The sequence below is a fragment of the Ammospiza nelsoni genome, chromosome 2, assembly GCF_027579445.1.
Source record: "Ammospiza nelsoni isolate bAmmNel1 chromosome 2, bAmmNel1.pri, whole genome shotgun sequence".
Lineage (NCBI taxonomy): Eukaryota > Metazoa > Chordata > Aves > Passeriformes > Passerellidae > Ammospiza > Ammospiza nelsoni.
Window position 1 is genome coordinate 45,614,861 of NC_080634.1, and position 25,020 is coordinate 45,639,880.

Sequence of the window (25,020 nt, forward strand, 5' to 3'; positions counted from 1 at the left end):
CAAACTTCTAAAAACTAGGTTAAAAATTTAGTACTTCAAGACTTCATAAATATATTAATGAGTCACTATTACACATTCAAAAGGTGCTAACACAGTAATGGGATTTTTAAAAGGCTTTACAAGATCAGAAAGTTGCATTGCCATAATTAGGCCCTTGTGTTTAACAGTGAAGAGAAGCATTAGAAAATCTGTGTTGCAGGTTGCAACTATCCTACAGAAGGTGAACTATCCTATCAGGCGGTGCTTGGTTTGTGTGTAAAGCACTGGACTAAACAAAAATCCAAAAATTCCAAACCATGGAAAAGGATTAGGTCTCCATCCTTTTTTTCTGCCAGTGAGTGACACTGGTTACTAACACAGTAAGTAAAAAACTTCATTTGTTCTTATTGATATAAAGTCAGTTGCCCCTTAAAATTCAGCAATTCTTTGTCCTTATATTACAAAAAGGTTATTTTGGCTAAACTGTTTATTACTCAGAATAAGCAGTTTATTAATCTTCATTAATCTCCTTTTACAATGAATGTCTCTGACATTAGCCCTGCATGCAGAAATCCTTCCATTTCTGCTCAGTACTTATTTTCTTAGAGCGTCTTTAAGACAAGGTGATCAGAATATCATCTCTTGAGTAGAATGGCCACAGACACAAATCTAGAGTCAAATTAATTAAGCCATACTGCCAGCCTGTCGAAGTAAAACTGCAACTAGTAACATATAACTTACAGCAGCTTGTAATGTGTCTGTCCATTGATGCACCTAGAAATGGAGAAAACTAAAGCAATTAAGTCTGATTTTAAAATAATATCCTGGATTTCAGGAAGCCACATAGTCTTGAAAATACAACCTTAAACAAAGCTCTAAATATTCAGTTTGATACTCTAAATTGTTAGCTACACTTTGAAATGATTAGTCACTTAGCCACATCAATGAGCCACTGTAGGTATGAGATGTAAGAAAATTTGTGAAAACTGTAGTGACTACATGGCTTGTTTTTACAGCGAGAACATCTGACACAAAACATATATACTCCAACCATAAAAAAAAGAGAAGTATTGAAGCATGTTGGTTCTTAAGTCCACAGATTTCTATTTCATCTTATCAACTGATTTAACACAGTTAAATGGTAAATACAGCAGTAAAAATATGCAGAAATTTAACATGGTGTGGCAGAAAATACAGCCAGAAAAAATGGCACCATCAGTTACAAGTGCATGGCACTTGGATATGGTTTTTCTCTGCTGTTAAAGCATACTTGGAAGTTTTTGTATTCTCAGTTTGAATTCTAAGAAGTTTTACCTATTCTGTCATTTTATACTTTTTAGGTGCTCTGAAATGACATTTTACATAATTTACTTACTAATACAATTTTTCCAACATGTTTTAATTGCAAAAGCCACATTCCTACGAATTACATTCAGGAAGATAAACCACTTTGACTTAATATGCATTTGTCTTAAATAATTGTGTAATACACTCTTACTGACATCAACAAGAATGTTCAGGAAATAAACTAATCAATAACAGCATACACCTATTATTTTTTAAACGTATGCACTAATGATATGAAAGCTGTTCTGCACCTCATACCCCTTTCATTATTCTGTGCTACATTTAGAGCTAGTCAAGTCTGTAGGGAAAACACAAACTTTTGCTGAAGAAAGAAAGGCACAGCCATCTTCCAGACAAGATTCAAGTGTGATGGAACAGCAGGAATCAGGAAATATGATGAGCTGAAAACATCTGAGAGTAAACAGGCCATGAGCCATCTGTTGCTTTATCTCCCCACCATCTGAAGTTTCAAATAAAATCTCAGATTTTTACTGTGCATTTAGTGAGGATCATTAATCCCCAGCCTTCTAGTTTTTGCACAAGTGTCTCAGCAATACTTCTATGCCAAGCAATTTAAAATTATTTTTAAAGCATTCTTTATATATGGTAAGTCTATCCTACAGCTGTATTTAAATTCTGCATTGGTTTAAGTCAGAATGAAAGTTATGAAAACATCTTACAGGTAAATTTTGACAACCAAATATTTTCATTGCAGAAAAAAAACTGTGTTTACAGTCTCAATTCCCAAACCTAAAATTTAACAACCTGGTACACCTGCAATTTTGAACATTAATTTTCAGGGTGATTTGGCTTTTGCTTACTGTTTGTTTAGCATTGGCTTGGTTTCTTTTTAAATAAAAACCCCCACACATCAGAAGCATTCCTTTCCTTCTTTCTTTCACTTCCTACTCTGAAGTACTAATCGCTATCTAAATTTTACATGTATACACAAATATGCAGAAACACACATGTCCACACATACCACCTGACTTTGAGATAACTGTCTATTTCTCCAAAGAATCACTGCTATTTTTAAGCTATTTTTGAACAGGTCAATCTTGAAAACATATGAAAAATAAACATACATTCTTGTTTTCCCCATTATCATTACTGAAACCAAGAGAACATTATTTCAGGTTTGTTCCACATCTGATTCGTCTCAGGTGCCAGATGGTTTACTTGTCTCAGGATAGTAACTGTGCAGCAAATCATTTCTCTGGGTAAAGATCCAGCATGTTCCATCCTGTCTCTCCTAAGGCAGAACTATAAACAATGGGATGCAATGGATGCAATTTTATAGGATCAGAGAATATTAAGGGTTTGGAAGGGACATTAAAGATCCTCTAGTCCCAACCCCCTGCCATAGGCAGGACCTCTCACCAGTCCATGTTGCTCAAGGCCTTGTCCAGCCTGGCCTTGGAACACTGTCAGGACCGGGGCATCCACAACCTCACTGGACAGCCTGTTCCAGCACCTCACCATCCTCACAGTAAAAAAATTCTTTCTAATATCTAACCCAAATTTTACCTCTTTCACTTTGCACCCATTACTCTTTGTCCTGTCACTACAGCTCCTAACAAAGAGTCCCTCTCTGGCTTCTCTGTAAGCCCCCTTCAGACAGTAGGATTTGAGATTTAAGCCAAGCTGTTTTATTCAGTTTCTTTTCTAAAAACCAGTGTTAGTTCTTCAAAAAGAATTTTAAAAAATATTATTTATAGTGAGCTAGTTTCCCCACTATTCTCCCTCAGTCTGGAGTCTAATGACTCTCAGGAATCCAAATTAAACATCAGAACTTCAATACATCAAAATTTGTGTTCAGACAGGAGGTGTTGGAAACATAATCAACCTTATTATTTATACTCAAGAAGAATAATTAAAAATAGCAGAAGTGCTTGAAGTACATGGAATTCTTAATATTATGAAATATATTCAGTAAAAGATGAGTCCTACTTATGCCATAAAACTCACCAAATTAACTTTTCCTTCCTTCCTTCTAACTATAAATCTTCTCCTCCTGAGATGTACAAGCAATGGCCAGGAGTTACTCTCACAGATACAACAGGTAGCCTAGAAAAGGTTTCCTCCTTTAAAGCAGCACCATGTCAGCCACTGTAAAGTGAAATGCTGTGCCTGCCAAAATTCAAGTCTTACTCTACGGATGTCTTCTATGCCCAAGAGGCTTCACAGAAGCATTGAATACTCTTCAGTAGAAAAACACTCATACTAGACCAAAGGCTGAAGGACTTCCACAGAAAATTCAGTTATTCAGATGAAGATTTTCTGTGATTAAATAATTCATATTTTCCCTACATATTCTCAAATGCATAACAGAAAAGCCTATAGCTGTTTCTATTTTTCAGAACTCTCTTCTTTTAAATAATCAGTGACTCTATACTCTACCATGTTATTCTGCTTAAAGTACCACCTTCCAGCTTTCATTCAATTTTGTATTGATTTTTGTCTTTCAAATGCAATTTATCATTATTGAAAACTGTCTCTAGCGTTTGCTCAGCAGAAACTACTTTCTGTTTCCTGCATACTAATTATGTTCTATGGAATACAGAAAAAAGCTTTGGGTTGAGAAGCTTTTCTTCTAAGCCATACTTCATTTGGGATTGAAAACACTTTTAAAAGATGCATACTCTTATACTATATTCATCCACCACCATGTTGCTGGACCAGATGTTCATGATAAGCACCTTCCAAAGGATATATTGTATATTCTGCCTATTCTTCATTTAAATCCATGCATTCCAATTTTTATAGTAGCAAAACCCACTGCAAATTATGTGCTCCATAGGAGTACCACTGTTCCAGATACAGTTTGTTAAATAAAAATACTGAATAAAAGTATAAATTACATCAGTTGTGACTGGTACTGACAATGGCAGAGGTGACATCCTCATAATCATTGCAATAACATCTAGGGTTGTGTAGCACTTTCAGAACAGAAATGCAAACTGTATTTAAGTGGCAAACTATGAACACATCGAAGTTGTTTTGTAAATGTTGAAGTCTCCACCATTTTCTGCTGTCTCCTTACATTCAATTGGTATCATTTTCATCACCTATCCCAACTCAGACACCCTATGATACAGCAGCCTTCTCTTTACAGAGTTTCACCAGGACTCAAATTGCAGCTTTGCTTTCTCAAAATGCCCATGACAAATTAGACAATAAGCATCTGAAAATAAGCATAATTTCATTCTATCCCAAATGAAATCAAAAGTTTTTTGATTTCCATCGACCCTGAAGGCTGCCTCCTACTCAAAGATAAAACAAGCACAATCTAAATGTGGCTCAAGCATTTAACTACAATACCCATTAAGATCCCGAATTCCATTAACAGATAATTTAACTGTATTCATGCTAAAATTCATAGGGTTACATATTTAAGGCAGCCTGCAGTGAAGGAGGGTTTCTATCCAAGCTGAGACTTAGTGAAGTATATCAGCTGAGAAACACAATGTTTTTAAACTCCAAACAACAGTTTTTGAAAACTGTACTTCACAACCACATTTTTGAGATTGCTTGGGCTAGAATTCTTGTCTAAGTCAAAAAAATTACAAAACTAGTCACTAAGTCTCACTGTAAAAGCTATATTTGCCTCTACTCCCACTTATAAACAAAATAAAATTATATAAAATTAAAATAGGATTTAAGCTAACACTTTATAGTCCCTTCAGTCTGTAGTTTCTTGATCACTTTATGGCAGAATAAACCAGCACCACTATCAAAAGAATTGATCCTGTCCTCTGTACAAACCCCAGCCATTCATACACCCCCTTATACTACGGTAAGTCTTCACTCAGTCACACAGGGAACAGAATTGGGAAATTGATCCGTGTCCAATTAATTAAGAAAAAAACTTCCTAGGGAGATGCATTCAAAATTGGCTTCACTGCTTCCTGATTTATCTCCCCAGCTCTCTCAACAGAAACTGCAATAAGGCAAAGACACACTTCAGGACCACCCAGCACGACACTGGCCGTGCTGCTCTGCAGAAGCACAGACAGACCTGCCTGAGATAAAATGTTTCATGTTTGTTACTGGTAATGCAGGCACAGCTGTCAAGCTTTGGGATCAATAGGATATCTGTTTGGAAAACCATTTCTGTGGCAACTGCTTCAGGTACCTCACCTGGAGCACACCTGTGTGAACTGGCTGAGGCTGGCACTTGGGTGGTCTGTGCCACAGGAAGGCAGGGTCATGCAGAGCCAAACACTCCTTCCCAAAGCAGCTTCCCTTGTGCTATGGGATGGGTTCTGAACATCTGGGCTACTGACACACAAGGTGACTTAGCTGGCCCTTGGCACACAGGAGTACCAAACACATCCTGCTTGTGTCCCACTAGTCAAAACCAATTCAAAGCTGTAAAATCAGTAAAAACAGCCTGGCATCACAACGACAGGGCTTAGGACAGAGCAACTGTAAGCTCTGATGGACTTCTGACACTCAAACACCACCTAATACAGACTAAAAGGAGTGGGAAAGAGGCACAGGCCAAGGATACTCATAAATATTTACATCTGGTAAATATTTTTGCAATGACTGTTAGTTGTAAAAACACTCTAATTAAAAATTAAGATAAAAATCAGAATATGGTTGAAGACCAGACCTGACCAAAATTGTTATCAATAACTCAGTACCTAAGGAATAGGTGTCCAGCAGCATTTGTGAGGCTCACCCACAACATGATCTTTACTTCCCAATTTTAAAATCTGAATGGATTTTTTCCTGTGTAATTACCCAACTCCAGTCTGCTTTATTTAGGGGTTTTTTTACACATATGAAAAACATGCCAAAGAACTGCACTGCAATGAAGCAGAATCTACCTACACAGAGCTTTTGTAATTTTGAATTGTTGTGAATTCAGGTGTGAGACTTAAATACTATCATCACAAGGTAGTCAGGCAGAGACCACACACTGTAATTCAGTTTAATTTGTCTTCTAAAGACTGGACAAATACTAGTTGGTGTAAGAGGTCTCACATGAAGCCTTTTAGGAAAAAAATTTTTAGTGACTTTTAAAACTCAACTCACTAGCACCTGAGTTTTTACTGTGGAACTGGGGTAAAACTGAACAAGAACATGAGTTTTTGTCTGAAAATTTCCTCTCCAACATGAGGACAGATAACTCATAACTTAAGGTATTAGCCTTGTTTCCTTATATCAATGTTGGTACAGAAAAGCCTTCTTACATTTCTTAAATACCACCCCTCAGAAGGAATAACATTTGAAGTGCCAGCTTCTTCAGAGACAGCAGTCATGTAGCAGCCAGCACATATCAGTTTCATTTTTAATGGAAGATATATATCCTTGCTGAGGAAATATTATGAGTAAAAAAAAAAAAATTGAATTTGCTAAAGCACCATGGACAAAGTTTTGTTTATCAACAAAAAGTACAATTCAATTTGGACAGTCACTCACCTCAGTCACACTTTCTAATGTTCCTGAGTACATCTGATGTTCTCTAATTCAGCTGCTACCTGTATCATACATATAACATTAGTGCAAAGAAAAGAAAATATTTTCCCACTTACCTCTCTGCCAGCCTTTGCTGGAATCTGTCCCTGAGTCTCTCTCAACTTGCGAGCACTGTCAAGTTTTGCTTGAAGTTCTGAAGCTAAATCCTTCAACAAAAGTGATAGCACTCCTTTAGTTTATCTAAATTTTTTTCATATTTTATATCAAAATGAACTATTCATTTCATGTTTTTGTGTTTTGATATAACATTTTAAACTCTAATACCACAAAATAGTAAAGAAAATGTCAATATAATTCACACAACTCTTTATAGGATACAACATGAAAAAATGATCAGAATAGAGGCATCTGAAGTATAGGAACAAGCATTGCCATAAAAAGACCAGAAAATGTATTCTTAAGCATTATTAAGTTCTACTAATAAATGCTTTGCATAACTAAGCATACGTATTACTTTATGTATAGGAAGCTGAATAAGGAAGCCTGAACACATCATATGCTTATTTTTTTTCTTGTACACACACACACATACACACCTTTACACACATACATCAGCTCTGTGGGTCTAGGGAAATAGCTCTCAGAAATTTTTGCTATGAAGTTTCACAGCTCTCTACACTCCATGTCCAACATCTGCACTTCAGACCTTATCTTGAGAATAAAATGTACAAGAGGTAGAAAATAAGAGCAGTTTACAGTCTTGTGCAAATTGGTTTTGATGCTCCTGTGCTCCCTTAACCATCTGACTCTTAACTAAATAGAAGTATTCCAGAGTATCTTGAATTGGTCGGAATTGCCAGCCTATCAACCTGTAAAGAATAGAACTATACTCTAACCCCTCTGTCACTTACGCTGACTGGACTCCAACAATCATGCCCATACCTGCCACCCAAAATTAAGTCATTTGATCAACACCAGGCAGAAAACCAGTAACAAAAATAGATTCAGAATTCATTTGGCCCACATGGCCAACCCTGAGCTCCAGCCACCAGAACATGCTGTTACATAACCATCTGTTCTGGTGTGTGGGGATGAACTTGCTTAAACAAGCTGCATTTTCAATCTGATTAGAGAAAGACCATGAAAAATATTTAAAATGCCACAAGGCTATTATATATGATATATATTATATTAGCTATTTTATTATTTAAATTGCTGTTGTTTGGTTTTAGGGTTTTTTTTAACTAGGTTGATTCAGAGTGCATATATAGAAAATTGCATCTATAAAAATAATAATAAATTGTAGTACTGGTTTCTGCTACATGATTTGGGTCAAAACAAAACAAAATGATCCAACATTAAATTAATTACACTGTCCCCACAGAATATGTGTATATTTTTCATCAAATCACTTGCATTCAGTTCCCATCAGGTTGAAAAGACGGATTTGTGCCAAAGTTTTGTTTAGGCAATGCTACTGAAGCTAAGCAGTATCAGAAAAAGAAGTTTACAAATTTTTGCTGCTTTCCATCAGTCTTTGGAAAACCTTCCCCTCCACAGTGCTTTAGCAATTAGTGTATAGATGGCTTATAGACAGCTTAGACACCAGTCCCTCACAAACCTATCATAATTACTTTCATAAACATATTTTTCCTCACTAGTGTATGTTTTTTAGTATTAACTAAGAAATCTAGAGATTAACATATGAACACATCTATTTAAATAATTCACACTGTACCTTAGTAGGAAATACATTGCTTTAAGTAACTTTTAATTCACCTTTTGATGATAATAACACTTAAAAGGGACACAATTTCTAGGTAAGGTACAGCTGTTCAAATGTTTAAAGCTACATACCCACATCTATGTCTAAAGCCTGTGAGAAAAGAATTCGTAACATAAAATTGGTTGGAAAAGAAAATATTTGTAAAATGGACACTTTCTCCTAACAAAATCTGAATTATCTGATAGGGGCTTTAACAAGGATCAACACCATGTCCTAATCCAGCAATAATGACAAAACATACTAAAACTTTCCACAAATCAAAGAATCAATAGCTCTAAAGAAATATTAAATTACCACTTGGAGACTTAACATGTTTTATATATTACTATAAATAAATATTTATTTATTATTTCTTAAAGATGCAAATATTGGTGCAAATATTATGTCACAAGAGGCAAACTAAACAGGTGCAGTAAAAATTTATCTTAAAAAATAAATACAAAAGCCCACAGTGATAGCATTTGCTTCTAAAAAATATGAAAATAGTTCCTTAAGAGCAGCTATTCAGAGCCAAGCACTTGAAAAACACAGCTTAAAAACTAACAGACTCTGACCTTGTTATAACTGAAGCTTCCAGACAGTACTACTGAAGGGAATTAACTCATTATAGCCATGTTTAATGTAATACATAAAATACAAAAACCTCCAAATTTTGTGTTGCTGAAGAGTGAAAATCTTGTTCCTTCAGGTAGCTGGCTGAAATAAAATGTTTACACATAAATATGCAGCTGTTTCTCCCAGCTCCATAGACCAACCTCAATCAGAGCAGGACCACAAAGCATTCCACAGCTGTTCTCAGTGCAGAGCTGGCTGCAATGGCATATGCTATTCCTTTCAGTTTTACAATTTCCACATCACAATTAATAAGCTCGCTTATACAGCAGAGCTATGGACCACAAGCATCTACGTGTGACAAAGCTGATGAAAAAAGCAAAGCTCCAGACACTGTTTACCTTATAACAAAGACAGAGAGGGAGCTCTGTAGTTTTCACCTGCTCCTTTTTTTATGAAAAGAGAATAAATACTATAAAAAGGGCAGAGAACAACTGGTTTAGATATGCTGCTTATCCTAAAAAGCCTGGGGTCCTGGATCCTCTATACTGCATTTAAAGCAGAAATTACTGTAATAGCAGTACCTTCAAATCCTACCAAATTTTGCAAGTCTTTATTTGCTTGAATCAGTACCCTTTTAAAAAACACACCCAAACAATTAAATTGCTGTGAGCTTTGAAGAAAAGCTGCAGTAAATCATGACAGTTTTTCAGAGCCATTACCGTGTCTCCCATGAGTTCTGCTTTCACAATCCTCGCTCCCAGTCTGTTCATCTCCTCCTCACTGAGGACCTGAGGCGGCTCATCCTTTGATGATCTGGAAAACAGCAGCTGCACTAAAGCCACAGAAAAACAGGGCAGTATTCACCTGTGTAATTCAGTATGATAAGCTACTGTACTTGTACATATGTGTCTACTGGCAAAATAATTGAAAACGATGTATTATAAAAATGTATTTACAGACTGAAGTTGCCAAGGACTCTGAAACCAAAGACCTTGAATCAAATTTTTATGAGGCTTGTTTCCTCTAACTTTTGAGAACAACTCAAATGAAAAGCACTATCTGTGAACATTCTCCCAGCATGAAAAAACAGTCAAGGGTCAGGAGCAGGTATAAGAAGGAAAAAAAACCAAGGGAGAGAGAGAGAAGAAAGTGTTATTTTCACCTATTCTAATTCTTCTTTCCAGCTTTGGCCATGCTTTTACTTCTCAGCTTCTGCAAAATCACCCATTTCTGAGTTATTATGCTTGTCAAATGGCCTTCCACCTCTTGAAGATTACTTATTTTCCCATATTTATCTGCTCACAGTACAATCTTTGCATCTGAATATTTTATGGCTGATACAGAAGAGTTGCCATAGAAAATTAACAGGTACCTTTTAAAAATAAGAAGTCCCTCTAGAGAAGCCACAGCTGGTAATAAAGAGTATTGTACCCTAATGTTGGTATTAAAAACTTAGCATACAACTTTTTATTTTTATACGACTTATTATTTTTATTATATTTATTAAGTACGGATTCCTAAAAATACTGCAAAGAAGCATCAAGGAAGCTTGGCTCTTGTTCTCTGACCCTAGGAAAGACTAAAACCAATTAACTCTAAAAGTAAAATACCTAACACAAAAGATACATAAGAGTACAGTTATGATAGCGGTTCCTGCTGTTAGAGACAGAATACTCTCAGAATACAAATTGATATGGCTAAACCCTGTAGAAATTGAAGAGGGAGAAATCTTTGAAGATGGTGTCCTCTTTAAGCATCAGATCTCTCCAGTCCTGACAAAATTACTAGAGTTGCTTTTCATTCTTCATTTTCAACATGCCCAATCCAAGCCCCCAAAATTCAGCAGAATTTACTTTAATTTCACCAGAAACAAAGCATGCAAAGATTAGGTTCCCACTGTTCCTTAGCTGTATCCTTCAAAGCAAGGCAGACTACTTCAGAAAAGGGAACAAAAGGTGTTTATTAATTCATATATCCTTTTTTTAATGGTGCTAGTGCTTGAATCACTGTCTGAACTTTCTGAGACTTGAGACATTGCTTTGATTTGCTTTTTATCTTGTCTCAAATTAAACTCTGAAGCAGTCACATTATTAAGTGTGACTTCCAGCAAACACTAGCTGATGGACTTTTCCTCTGGGGAGATCCCTTGGACATCCAATCAGCACTTTTAATTAACCTGTGTCATAACTGTCCAAAACACTTTGATTTATAGGCTGAAGAGACTTCCTCTGTGCCTTAGAAAAGATAAAATTTAAAAGCCATACTTTCAGCATGAAAGATGAGGAACTGAACCAGCAACACCTATTAATTCAAGCCTTCACCTCAAAGATTTACTTTTTGTGACTGACAACACTACCAAAAGAGTACATGTATTACAAGAATTGAAACTTTAAGAAGAAAAGGAAAGCAGCAGCTTATAAATTACTCTCAACAGGTATCTGCTGCACAAGTCCAAACCTGAAATGTTCCAAAAGCCAGAATTTTCTACGAAATACAATACCAAAAAGAATTACTTCTGACTGCTGAAAACAGGAGGACAGGTTATTTACTATTTCAAAACACACAGAGTCTCAAGAGTTAAGAAGTCATCTTAGAAGAACTTGGAAATAAGTTATGTCAATAAGCACAGGCTATATGGTTCTGCAGGCCTAAGTAATCCCCAGTTTACCAATGAGTCAGCTTAGTAATTGCATTGGCTAAGAAATATAATTAAAATATCAAAGATGGACAATTGGGTTTAACAGCACCAGAATGGAAAACACATGCAAAAGAAAATATCAGCTGAACAGTTTCTACATCTAGTTCTCTTCTGTGAGGAAAAGAACTATCTTTTTTATCATAATAATTGAATTCTTTGAACTTGAGCAAGTAAACTACTTCCGCACACAATCTCATTTCCCAAAATTTGCAGCTTTGTCCAGTTACAATTACCATTGCACTTAGTAAATGTTGCAGTTTAAAAAAAGGTACTGTTTTTGTACCTGCAGCTAAAAAAAGTGAATCACCATTCCTTCACAAAAAAACAAAAAACAAAAAACAAAAAAAAAAGACTGGAAGGAGTAGCTGCTGCTTCTTTGAAGAAAACAATACTGAGGCAATGTTCTTCTAGGTCTGGCTCGATGGGATGGAATTTATTTTTTCCACAGTAATGTGGTGGTGAATTTTCCTCCACATTGTGCCTAGCCCTCTCCTTCTCAGGCCATTCTGCAATCCCAGGAATTTCCATTATGCTTTGGCATTTGGGGACCAATGAAGTATCCCTTGACTGCAGCAGGAACTCTTGCCAGGCTAAGGTAGGAGCACACTGTCTGCACCCAGAACTCCTGGTGCCTGCCACAGTGAGGAACAAAGGCAGAAACACTCAGTCAGCCGCTGGCAGCCTCTGATCATTACTCACCTGAACCACAGCCTCAGTGGAACTGTACCATTGCTACTGGAACTTTCAAAATTCCAGTGACTGTGCCAGACTGTGGCCAGGATGTAAATCTCCTGATGACTGCAGCCCAGCACACTGTGACTCCCCCAACAGCAGAGCTGTGTGAGGCCCCCTGAGCTCTCCTAGCCCACAGAGGGCTGTGCCAGCAGTGCACTGAGTGGGACCCCTCTCAGAACTCACCAACTCCCCCGTTTGCAAAGATTAGAGCACTGTCAGGGAAAGCTGAAACCCTCCACTCCTTGAGGTTCAACTCCTGCTTGCTGATGAACTCCAATACACTTGAAGTATTTCACTGAACTCAAGAGGAACTCTTAATAGCCATTTTTTATATATTCACATATATATATATATATATATTTATACATTTATACACTTCTATCCCTATATATCTCTTTTCATCCACGTGCATGCACGTGTGAATTACTGGAACAATCTGAAAGAAAAGATTCATAGTAACAACCACACTAGTCAGATCACTGGAAGAACCGGCAAGCTGCTAATACTGGAGAACAGGAGGCCACGAGCAGAGCAAGAGGTCAGTTCTCTATAACTTTTGATTCTGACCACCTCTCCTTACTACTCTCCATTGTCTTTCACAATAGCAAGTCATGGAAAACTAAATTCCTGCTGCCTGCCAAGTTTGTGTTTCCTTTCCCAGTCCTATTAATGCTTCCCCCTCACCACAGAAAACACACCTTCTATTAAACAGCTTCTACTATTTTTCATATGCTTCTACTTTAGCATATGAGATCATCTCATGAGTGGCTAACCTATCCCTGCTGTATTAATTATCTCAGTTTGTAGTCAGCATTTTCTACCATTTTAAGTTTGTATTTTATAAATTCAATGACCGTTAAGATACTTTGGAGGTTTTTCTGCCTAAGAGGCCAATTTTACCGCAGTGTGAACTAACATTAGAAAGAAGCAGAAAATAGCCTATCATTAGCAATTCTCAAATGTGCTGAGGAGACAGATCAGGTAGGGGATGTTCACTACTTCTGCTGAACTTACTTCTTCTAGCTGGCCTTAGCTGGAGGCTAAGACCCTCCTTGAAACTAAAGAGATCTGATATAATCAGTGCTTATCATGTCAAAAAGATAAAGCTTTTGTTATATTTTGCCATGAAAATACAGAAAATAAAAACCAAGTGAAGATGTTCATAAAATACCTAGAGGATGATGTTTTACTGTCAGATAAAATCTGTTTCTTCTCAGGGGTATCACTTGCGTGTTCCTGTCGCAACTTCTCTTTTTCATCACTTGGAGCTCTTTTCCAACTTTTGCCATCAATTTGTTCCCTAGTACCTGATGATTTTTGATCAGATTTTAATTTCTCATTGCTATCTTCTCTGTGTCTTTTGGTCCACAGTGCAGTATCCTCACCAGGTTTCTGGAAACGGCTGCTCAAAGAGCTATGAGCTGAGTCCTCCTTGGAAGAGAACTGCTTTAACTTAGAGTCTCTGGATGCACTGTAAGACGTTAAATCATCTTCAGAGGGTTTCAAAAATTTGTGTTTCAAGTTGCTTAGAGATGAACTTCTCTCCTGATTTCGTTTTTCACTGGAGTATTTTTCTGCTTTGGAGCTGTAGCCCCTTGGGACTGAGTCCATGCTACTGTGTCCACATTCCTGGTCTGCTCTTGACACATCTCTTCTGTAACCCCTGTCTTCCTGTGCCCACCCCTTGCCATACTCCTCCCTGGAATAGCTCCCAGACATGTGCCTGTCTCTATCATCTTCATCTCGTGTCACCTTTTCAATACGCTGCTCTTTCTTGTCTTGCTTCTCTTTCTCACTTTCTGAATAGTCAGTCTTCTTCCATCTTCCACTTCTATGATAATTTTCCTTTTTGGATGCAGCTTTTTCAGCTTCTTCTAATCGTGACTGAAATACCTCCACTGACTAAAAGAAAAAACAAAAAAGTCTTACCACTTTTAAGGCAATGGGATATTGTGTAAGTATTTCAAATTTGCTATAAGATCCCATATATTAAAAACATTTAATAAGAAAAATATATAAAAGGCTTTATCACCTGAGAGAACCTTCAGGGGCTGTTTTTTCTTGCTTCTTTTCACATGTTTTACTCTATACATTAAGTACTTGCGCCTTCATATGAAAGTAATCCTTTCCAAGCATCTATTAATATGAAGAAAATTTAACTGAAGATCCTTACCCCATATCTCTCAGCTACAATTTCATCCAAATTTCGCTTCTCTCTCTCAGCCTGCTCCTTCATCCTTTGGTATGATTTTCGCAGCCAACTTAATCCAGCATCTTCTACCACTGTAACTAAAGTAGAAAACAACAAGAGGTTGTAGTTTAATATCTCAAGTAATTATTCCTATTTGACCTTATTCTGTATGTGACATTAAAGCTTCACCTAAACTTATTGTAAAAATTGAAGGAGTGCAAAAGAAAAACAGAATTCATATACAAATACATATTTTCATAAGTTAATGCTGGTTATACCTCAACAATACCACTCATTTAGTTTAAGTTTCTCTAGTTTATCACAAGCAGTTTCCAATACAGGAGTGACATATGAGAAGCTGTAGAGTTTCTTTATGACATTAAAGAACCTTCCTGTCACTCTCACATCCTGTGTCCACTCTTGGGCATACCCCTTACACGCAAACAAGTGAATTCCCTTTCTCAGAAACTGAATGAGTAACCCACTGCTTCCCATGTGAGAAGCTAGTAGTGGTCTTGACATTCTAAACACACACTCACTGATGCCTGCCAACTCTTACAGATCTCTGATATCTGTGACTCCTAAAAGTGGGCATGAAGCTAATGGTTCTGGGACAGAAACCTGGAAGTTTCTGTCCCAGAAACCATTACCTTCATGCTAATGGTTCACAGGGAAAGGCTCTCAAAAAGCAGACACCACTCTTCTCTGTTGACAGAATACAAGGATCATTCTCACCACATAATAAATGTTTCATGACATTATGAAAAAGGTTTTTGTTACTGTTTGCTGAAAATGAGCAGGATAGCCCTGGGGTAAGGAAAAAAGTGAAAAGACTACAGAAATACTATTTTTCACCAACTGCATCTGTAATGTACTTCATTTTGATGTGACTCAGACTTCTGTGGGTGAATTCTTTAAAACTGTAATTTGTGCAATGGAATGAAAGGAACCAAATGAGTTGACAACAATTTATCTTGTCTTGGTTAAATCATACTTTTCTTTAATTAGTTCAAAATGGTGAATTTGGTAAGGATATTGAAGGTCAAACCACTCAAGATAAAAACCCAGTGAACAGAAATTCTGCAAAACACATATTCTATGATACTAACCCAATATTCACTATGGAATTTTCATCCAAATTTTACTTTATTACCTATATTATTAATAATAAATATATTATTAATAATCCTGTTACAACAGAAGTAACAACATTAGGAGCAATTTGTTAGCAACACAGAGCCCAGAAATTGGAGAAAGAAATTCAAGATTATTACTAAAAGAGTTGCTCTTAACCTTTCTTAACTGAAGCCTCTTCATCCTTCTCTGGTGGCAAACCTGTACCACCATCTTTCCAATAGGGATTGAGCTCTCTCTCAGACAACACGGCCTAAAACAGAAATAATTTAAATGTTTGCATAGCATATGGTTTGTATTTTATAGAAGATCTATACATTTTGAGAGACTTGTATGTGAAGTCACACAATTCACCACCATCACCACTTTCATGGTCTAAGCATCTGTTGTACACACTGTTTGGTGTACCAAAGAAAAAGCAGACACTCAGGCACAGAAAACAGAGGAGTATAAACCTACATGGACAGCAAGTAGTTGGGTGCGAGAGTCTATAAAAATCATTCTGTTCTAAGACTAAGAATACATCTCAATTGTTGTTAACCATATAATACAGGCTGACATTCCAGTGATTTAAGATGTCCACACTAAAGGGTCCTCCTGAAATAGTGTTCAGGAAAAAAATTGTAGAGAAAAATATTTAAATATTTATCCCTTGTCCAAAGACAATAACCAAGGCACTGCCTACTACACAAAAACAGTGATCCAGGTCAGTCTGGTTCCCAAGCACAACACAGCTAACAGGGAAACCTAATGGCAAGAAAGAGCCTGCTGTGAGACATGAGGACAAAGAAATATTAGCTAGTGATGCATCACTATGTTTTCAGATCAGACTACATAGCATTTAACAAGGTAAATGAACAAATGAAGGAGCCATCAACTGTATGTAAAAAGAGGTAATTCAATGACAGCAGCCCTTTCTCCAGCCAGACCCTGAATCACCCATGTGTTCACCAACAACTGAGACATGAAAGGCACAACAACTGCTCCGAGTTCTTTCTTTAGGAGAAAACAAGCCTCTGTACCCTACACTTAAATACAGTAACTTAAATAAGCTTTTACAACACTAAACAATGGTGCCCCTTTCACACACCAAGGAGAAGGCCAGACCAACAGTCTGTCATTGTTACTAACAGAACTTAGTACTAACAAATGTAGCTTTATCCTTACCTAGAAGTTAAAAGGCTTTTCTCCACAAGCCTGATGTATTAAGCTTTCCATCCAAACAGACCAATTTAATTAAGATCATTATCACATAAGGCATTAGTTTTAATAACAATAAAGACTTACATATTTGAACCAATTCATTACTCTATTCATCACACAAAATTTAGTAAAAGGCAGAAAAAGATTAAGATATTAATTCCTCCTACCTGCTCAAGCTCTTGAGCTTTCTGCCGTTCCAATACTTTTTCTTTGTGTCTTTCACCTTTGACAGCTGCTACTGATGTTGTTTTCAATGACATGAAGTTTAAATTCATCCATTCTTCTCTCTTTAAAATAAACACAAAGAATCAGTGTTCATAATTCCAACAAAAACATGGTTTATGTGCCAAACCAAAGCAGTGCAGCTACTGACAAATGTTGTTGACAATAAACAGTATAGGTCCTACAAACACATATTAAATACTTCAATGAAAAGCAAATATGATTTTAAGAACTCTAATCTTCAAATTTTTTAATATTTAAACAAGTTTCATGTCTCCCTGTAACATGAAATACATATTTACAATGGCATTTAAGACATTAGTAAACATTAATATTTTTAGTCTGCTAATCATTAGAATAAACAAATACCGTACATCTCATTTAGCTAGCTCTAATCTCATGATCTCTTACATCTCTTCTAGTGTATACAAAATCTGCAATCATTATCTGAGCATAGTTCACACCTCAGATATCCAGGCACTAACTGCACCCTCAAACTTAACAGCTATACATCTAAATTCTGTGAACTGTACCCATGATAACAGCTAGAAAACTGCATTTACAGAACCTAAGCCTGATCAAAGAGATTTTAAAAATGAGGATTAGACTAAAGAAAAGCATCATATTAAAAGCCTAGATACATCCACTACCTTTATACAGGTTAAAACCTGAAGCCTCAAAAGCAAGCAGTGACATACACATGGTAAGCAATTACTCTATAAAGGCAAGTATTTCAGGCATTTCTGTAATTCTGGTGTAGCAACCAAAATGACCAGATTACATCTATTTTGAAACATGGCCTTGCAGAAGAATCTTCCTATCTTCAACAGAGGTCAAGACTCAGCTGTCAGTCCAAACAGATGCCATATGTCACTTTGTCTCTTATTTAAAAATTATGTTAGACAACATGCCAGAGAATTTCAGAGGTGAAACTCAACATTATATTTCTCAGATCTCTTTCAAGAAAGAGAAGGAACTGAAAAAATATCTATCTCCAAGTGATTCCATAATATCTATGTCCACATCAGCAAGCAATGTGCATCAACAAATGTGGATGTCCATGCCAATTTATTCAATTGTAGAACAGCCACTAAAATTGTGAAGTAAAAAGTAACATGTCTAGTTAAGACCTTTAAGATGATGTCTTCAAGAAAATCAAAGTAACTTGTAAGAGCTTCAAAAAATCCTCATAGGAGTTGGTACTGGGCAACATTAAGAGTAGTGCCTTATTAAACACTCAGAACTATTAGGTAGAGAAGTCTTCTAATCAATGAAAAGTAGCATCACCCAGCTAAACAAAGACATTGGTCTGTAAAACAGGTTTTGCTCAACACTCTGCAAAAGAGCTCCCAAGAAATTGAAGCATGTCTCACAAGCTGAATTTATATCTGGAGTAGATGTGAGCCTGCCCACCTGCAGGGAAGGTTCTTTTGCAGTATCTTGCTGCTTGTTGACCTTCCAAGCCTCTTCTGTGTCATCTGACTGTGACACATTTGACTCAACCCATTCAACTGAAGAATCCTAAGAAGAGAGTTTAATGTAAAGAATAAAAATAATAGCTTAACACACTACTTGATAATATGCAATACTTAGCAATTATATCAATAATCAAAATTAATGCTGATTAGCATTACTAACATGATATTGTTTAATATTTAAAAATACTGAGAATAAAACCAGAATATTAATATTCCCATAGGAGATTGCTCCATCATGATCAAAATATTTCACTTCATAAGCATGCAACACAACCTCATACTGGCAGCTTATTTGCATAACTCTACTAAAAGTAAAACAGTCAGAATAAAAACAAAACCAAAACCAATAGGGTTTAGGACATAACAAAAAACAAATTTTTAAAAAATCTACATGCATTACATTTAAAAAGTTAGATCAGTTACACAGCATAATCTAAATCATGGTACATGCTATTGCCTGCTATTTTGTATCCCACTTCCTACACTTGCATTTGCAAACAGCGTGCAGAGATTTTTCACTTGAATCCAATAGGGCTGCAGTGAACAGAGTTTCTCTGCTATTCACATGAACCTGTCTTAGGAGTAAAAGACTTTGGATGGAAGTTACAGCTGGGACTGTGTTGCATCCTAGGAGTCCCTGCTGTGATCTGAAGGGTTTTGGTGACACCCATGGAGAATGTGGGACATTTGTGCCTTTGGTTACTTCCCACACTGATACTATTGTTTATCTCTGAAAAATAAGTCCCATTATAATGGACGTTCCTTCACTCCATAAAAGCGACTCTGAAAATTACAACTAACAGTGCCACCTGACTTGTACCAAAAATGCTGGGAAGATGTTTTCCACAACGTGGCCAGAAGGCAGCACCCAGATTTCAAATGCAGTCCCTGAACTGTTTTCCAGAGTGCCCTTCAGTGTGAAGGCATGTCCTTACATGGAAGAAAGAGATTCAAATGTACAAGTCCTTCAGCCCCATGTACAACTCCCATGTTGTTGGGAGTGTCCATGGTTGAACATCTGTGGAAAAAGGCAGAGGTAATTCATGCTTAAAATCAAAGTCAATTATTTCCAATTTTAGACACATCTTTCTATCATATACCAGACACTACAGGATATCTATGAAATTTTTTCCTCTCCATATCAGAATGAGGATTTTGATTTTTATTTTCTCTCTGCAGAAAAGCTACAAATCCCTTAGATCCTAATGAGTGAATTTAATACCATAAAATTCACAAGCACTCACATAACAGCCTATTTTAAATTGATTAAATACTCAGTACATGAAAATAGAAAAATTTTGTTGCAATTTTTCCCAACAGAAAATTATAAGAATGAGCCTTAATTTTACCAACCATGCATACACACAGGGACTAAAAAGGTTCAGGTTTTAAGACTGTAATTTGAGCTATTTTAGAATTTTTTACTTACGGAAGAACTATCAAGTAAGTCATCCTTCTTTTCAGATTTCTGTTTCTTACTTTTCTTCTTTTCCTTCTTAGCTTTTTTGGAATGTTTATCCTTTTTCTTTTTTTTCTGCACAGAATGTTCCTACAAGTAAATGTTTGTAAATGAGATCCAGTAAACAAAATCATCCATATAGAATAAAAATAATCAAAACCTACTTACCAAACCTCACTGAAAAAAGATGAAATACACATAAATACCTTTCATTTTTACTACCCTCTCTCTCTTCTATGGGGGAAGGGCTGGAGTGGTCGGGGCAGGGAGGGCATACTTCACATCTATGATCAATTTTTCTTCTCCCTCTCAGTATCTTTTTCACTGCAACTAAACAGATAATACCTACTACACTACATTTACTTTGGTCAAACCTATTTCTTCAGGTATCACTACATTATCAATACACATCTTTCCATTGTTTAAATATCTGCACATTAAAAGGATGTGATATTCACAGGCTCCATTATGGTTTCTCCTGTGAATGAACACAAATGAGGTTGCTATGAAGCCTTGAATCCTCCAGACTTCTTCCCATGGGACTACTATTGTCTGGTAGCACTTCCTTTTCTGCTTTTGGTAGAAATTAAAGCTGAAATTGAATTACAGAATTTTTTCCTCCTGGCAAATAAAAGATAATGTCTTCCTTTAAAAAAAGCTAATATCAAAGCATAAAGAAATCAGAAATTGGGATGTGTTTAAAGATTGTCTTAAAGTCCACCAAGTCTTATGCTCATACAAACATTCTGTAAAGGCAACAACCCAATTTAATTATTTACAATTTCATCACCTTTTCCAGTGGCTCCATATGTTCATTCACATCAGCAGGCACCAATGTATCTTCACCTCGCAGACCTTTTAGCAGCTTGCAGCTCTCCTTCTTCTCAGAACTAATTTTGGCCTAAGATGAACAGAGAAGAAAAATAATCACGTGGAGCTCAGTAGCTTTTCCACACACAATGTTGAGAAGTGCATTTCAGGCATTTCAGGTTTCAGAATGTTACTCCCTTTGTAGTTACAGAGATAAAACTAGAAATACTTTTACTACATCTTCTGAAAAAATAACCATCACTGCAAACAGTTTCAATTCCTAAAAAGGATTTTTACAAACCACATCGTTAAAATAATTATTTTTTCAGCCTCTGAAGTTCACTCTGTTATGTTCAGCACAAACATGACTTTCAGAAGGAAGTTTACTTAAGTATAACTTGTCTTTAGTAAATTCTTTATCTTTATCATATATAAATTCTTTATCTTTATTTATATATGCCATATATCACCCTACCCTGATTAAACAGGAGGAAAGATTTTACATTATTACAGCCCTAATTTTGTGTTAGATAAGTCTTGCAAATTTCAACATGCTTTTGGGTTTTTACTTATTTGACTACTTTCTTTTAAAATAATTAAAATCAAAACAAAAACTAAAGCTAGAGTTTGAAATTCTTACCTTAAAACACCAACTTTTATCAGAAAGTGTTGTCAAACATAAGCCAAGAGAACACAGACAAGTTTAAGAAAGACCAATATTAAAAGCAAAAAAATTAAAAAGTCTCAGGAAATTGGACAACAATTGAGGTTTTTCCTCCTGGCCAGCTATTAGTTCTCCACATCCAAGCCTGGGCACTGCACAAGACACTAACCACACTACCACAGGGCAGTTTCTCTTTTTTGATATAGCCAAGAAGAAAATCTGCAGCTTTTGTCCTGACAGAAAACAATGTTTGCAGGAAGATGACAAATACACTATAAGGGTTCAAAAGAACAGAAATACATGCTAAAAAAATAAGACTAAAAGGGGATTTTTTAAAAAGTGCTAACTCACAAGACAAGATTGCTGCTGTGTTTTTCAAAGTGGCACAACAAAATGAATTAAAAAAAAAAAAAAGCCCACTTCTTATCTGTGCCCAAACAAAACACCCTTTTAAACTTTTCACTGCCTACTTTCTTACCAGTTTATCCATATGATAAACTTTCTAATGCAATTAAATGCAAGCAAAGCATGGCTGCTACCCAGACTTCTTGATTTTAAACAAGGGAATATTGTAAAACAAACACAAAATAGTGTAAATCAGCTTGAAAAAAGAGGTCAAGACTGAGACTTCCATCTCTAGAATGAAGCTGACAGTCTACAAAGGTGAATACTACCTCTTAAAATTCAAAAGGCAGGCATAAAGAAGGAGTTAAAAGGAATTCAGACATCTGTTCCAACATCAAAACATTTTCTAGTTTACAAGTAAACAAAATAACAAAAGAATGAGCAGGACTACAATGCAGCGAGAGTGAAATAGATGTTAAGTACAACACAGCATCACTAAAACCACCCAGGAATCCAAAAAATGCAGGTGTGTTTCCTGCAACTTCTACATCATACAGAGAGGTAACCCTGGCCACCCTACAACATCTGGGACAAGACCCTTGAAAATTCATGCAGAAATATATCAGACTGACATATTCTCTTCTAGTCCATGTAGACAATGATGGCTCTTTCGTCTTAAAAACATATTCATCTGACTAAAACAAAGTAACTAAACATGCCACATTTTTGGACAAGTAAAGGAAAATAACCTCAGCTTTGCAACTCACAAAATGTCTACAAGCCACAGACTCCAAACTTGAGCTTATAACTGGACAGAGATGAAACACTGGAGATAAAGGGAAGCTGCATGTAGTTCTAGACGGGAAAAAAAAAACCCTGAGTCCAAGCTTGTTCACTCCACAAGCAACACAAAACTAGTTGCCAAGATGTAGACTGGAAAAAAATAGGCAGGCTTTTCCTACATATTCCATTTCACTTTTGGTTGAGAAAGAACTGCAGCTGGAGTCAACAGATCCCTTCCACCCTTTTTGCAGTTCTCCAGCCCATAAATCTATAAATGCCACAATAAAGACCACTCAAGATCAGCTTGTAAACATTTCTTCATTGTAGATGTTCTCTGTCTGTCATGGAAGATTTAGCCTCTTATCATTTCCTACAATAACAAGTACATTTTAAATAACATTAGTATTTTCTTCATGCTGCCGAAGTTACAAATAAAATGAGGTAATGTTATAAAGTAAGGCACAAACTGAGCTTTTATACTTTTTATTAGATCTAAAAATAAACAGAATAAATGAAGGCAAGTATTTAAGTAACTGAGATACATCATTCTAATGAAAGTATGAAATGAAATCATCATTTTGGCTACAGTACACAAATACTCATTTGGAACACAGATTGACTAGAAATCATCATCAGACTACAGATTGCTGTCTCCTGAATACTAAACTAAACAGGATTGGGCAAGATGAATGTGTAGTGGCAGATTGACCACCGTGCCGTTAAAAAGAGAAAGACAGAAACAAAAGCATCAGATGGAAGTCTGTGTCTCCTAAACAAGGATACAAAATAGAAGATTCTTAACAATATATTTATGCAAGATCAAATAAAAAGAAAGAAGGAAAAAAAAGAAAAAAGAAAAAAATAAGAACATTGCCTAGACATCTAAAAATTATGAAAGAAGTTAGAATTTCTAAGACTAGAAAGCAGCAATACCCTATAAATATTTGTTTCTACAATCTAGCTCCCTCAAATTATAATACTCAGTTTTTTTTATTGTTCATTATACTTTCCCCTCACACACACACAATTACTTCAAGTAGAAGTGAGTCGGGAAATCTGCCTACACTACTTTATTAGCTTCAAAACTTACCTTCATATTCTACTTTTCTTTTCAAAAGCTGCAGGGCTTACTAGCATGTCATAAAATGTAAAAAAGAAAGAAAAACTAATTAATTCTCCTGTCAGATTTACCATTCTACCTATGAGGACCAACTCTAATAGTTTCACATCTGTCGACCCAGAGGAGTCCAAGCATTTAATTCACATTAAGGTTCATTAATACTTACAATACCGCAGGAATACCCAATAATTTATAATTTCCCCCTTTACAAATGAGGTACATTTTAGGTCACCACAGCAATATTTTTCAGTTTTTTCCCCATAAATAGTGGATGATGTGCTTCTGAATTACCTGTTTCAAAAGTAATGCTTTAATTATGCAAATGCCTGTGCATGTACACACTTTACAAGCAACAACCTGTCAAAGAAGGACAAGCATCATGCTACACTACACACTTCTGCAACACCCTAATAATATTGCCCATGGTCTCCTTTGCAACAAAAAAGGTGAAGTCTAAGGCTGGCAAGGCAACTCTGCAAGGTCTGTTATTACAAAAACAGTAATTATTCTGCAGCACTATGTCAGCAATGCTTGCCATGGTTGAAGAGAGCCAAATTTTACAGACTTTACCACAAGTAGGCGAAAGGGGTTTGAATTTCACAGATCCAGCTGAATGTGGGAGGAAACCAAGTTCAAGGAAAGTGCTCTCTGGTTTCCATCAAGCGGGTCATTAAGGCCAGCCCGCCCAGTAGCTGACAACATGATCTACTAAATGAATAAAGTTTGCTCCAAAGCAGCCTGTAATACACTGCAGATGCAAAACCCAAAAGCTATAAAAATTACATCATGCAACACCAGGAAGAAGCAGAAATGATCAAAGGCACTGCCAACAGCCAAGTTATAGGTCACACAATAAATGCAGCTTGTTGCACAGCAGTCCTTCAAGGATGTCCAGAAGGGATGGAAGGATGAGGTAAAAATTCCCTTCCCAGCTCACAGAAACCCTAAGAAACACTCCTTCCTGACCTCAACTCTATTTACTGTTTCAGCTCTCATGAAGTCCAGAGAAAGTTTTCCATACCATTACAAAAACCTTGCAATTTTCCACCTATAACTGTGGTCAACCTCTAGTTCTTTAAATTAT

The 25,020-nt window shown here is 36.3% G+C and overlaps 1 protein-coding gene across 4 annotated transcripts in view; it reads right to left on the reverse strand.

Moving 5' to 3' along the window:
• CWF19L2 (CWF19 like cell cycle control factor 2) overlaps nucleotides 1-25,020 on the reverse strand; it is a 60,127-nt gene that overhangs the window by 27,301 nt on the left and 7,806 nt on the right. For all 4 annotated transcript variants that reach the window (XM_059466904.1, XM_059466908.1, XM_059466906.1 and 1 more), the window contains exons 2-10: nucleotides 21,005-21,115; nucleotides 20,185-20,304; nucleotides 18,691-18,798; nucleotides 17,223-17,342; nucleotides 16,012-16,105; nucleotides 14,701-14,816; nucleotides 13,699-14,429; nucleotides 9,814-9,907; nucleotides 6,870-6,959 (exon numbers count right to left, since the gene is read on the reverse strand). In XM_059466904.1, coding sequence (XP_059322887.1) covers nucleotides 6,870-6,959; nucleotides 9,814-9,907; nucleotides 13,699-14,429; nucleotides 14,701-14,816; nucleotides 16,012-16,105; nucleotides 17,223-17,342; nucleotides 18,691-18,798; nucleotides 20,185-20,304; nucleotides 21,005-21,022 — 1,491 coding nt within the window. In that variant the 5' untranslated portion in view covers nucleotides 21,023-21,115. The remainder of the gene's footprint in view (nucleotides 1-6,869; nucleotides 6,960-9,813; nucleotides 9,908-13,698; nucleotides 14,430-14,700; nucleotides 14,817-16,011; nucleotides 16,106-17,222; nucleotides 17,343-18,690; nucleotides 18,799-20,184; nucleotides 20,305-21,004; nucleotides 21,116-25,020) is intronic.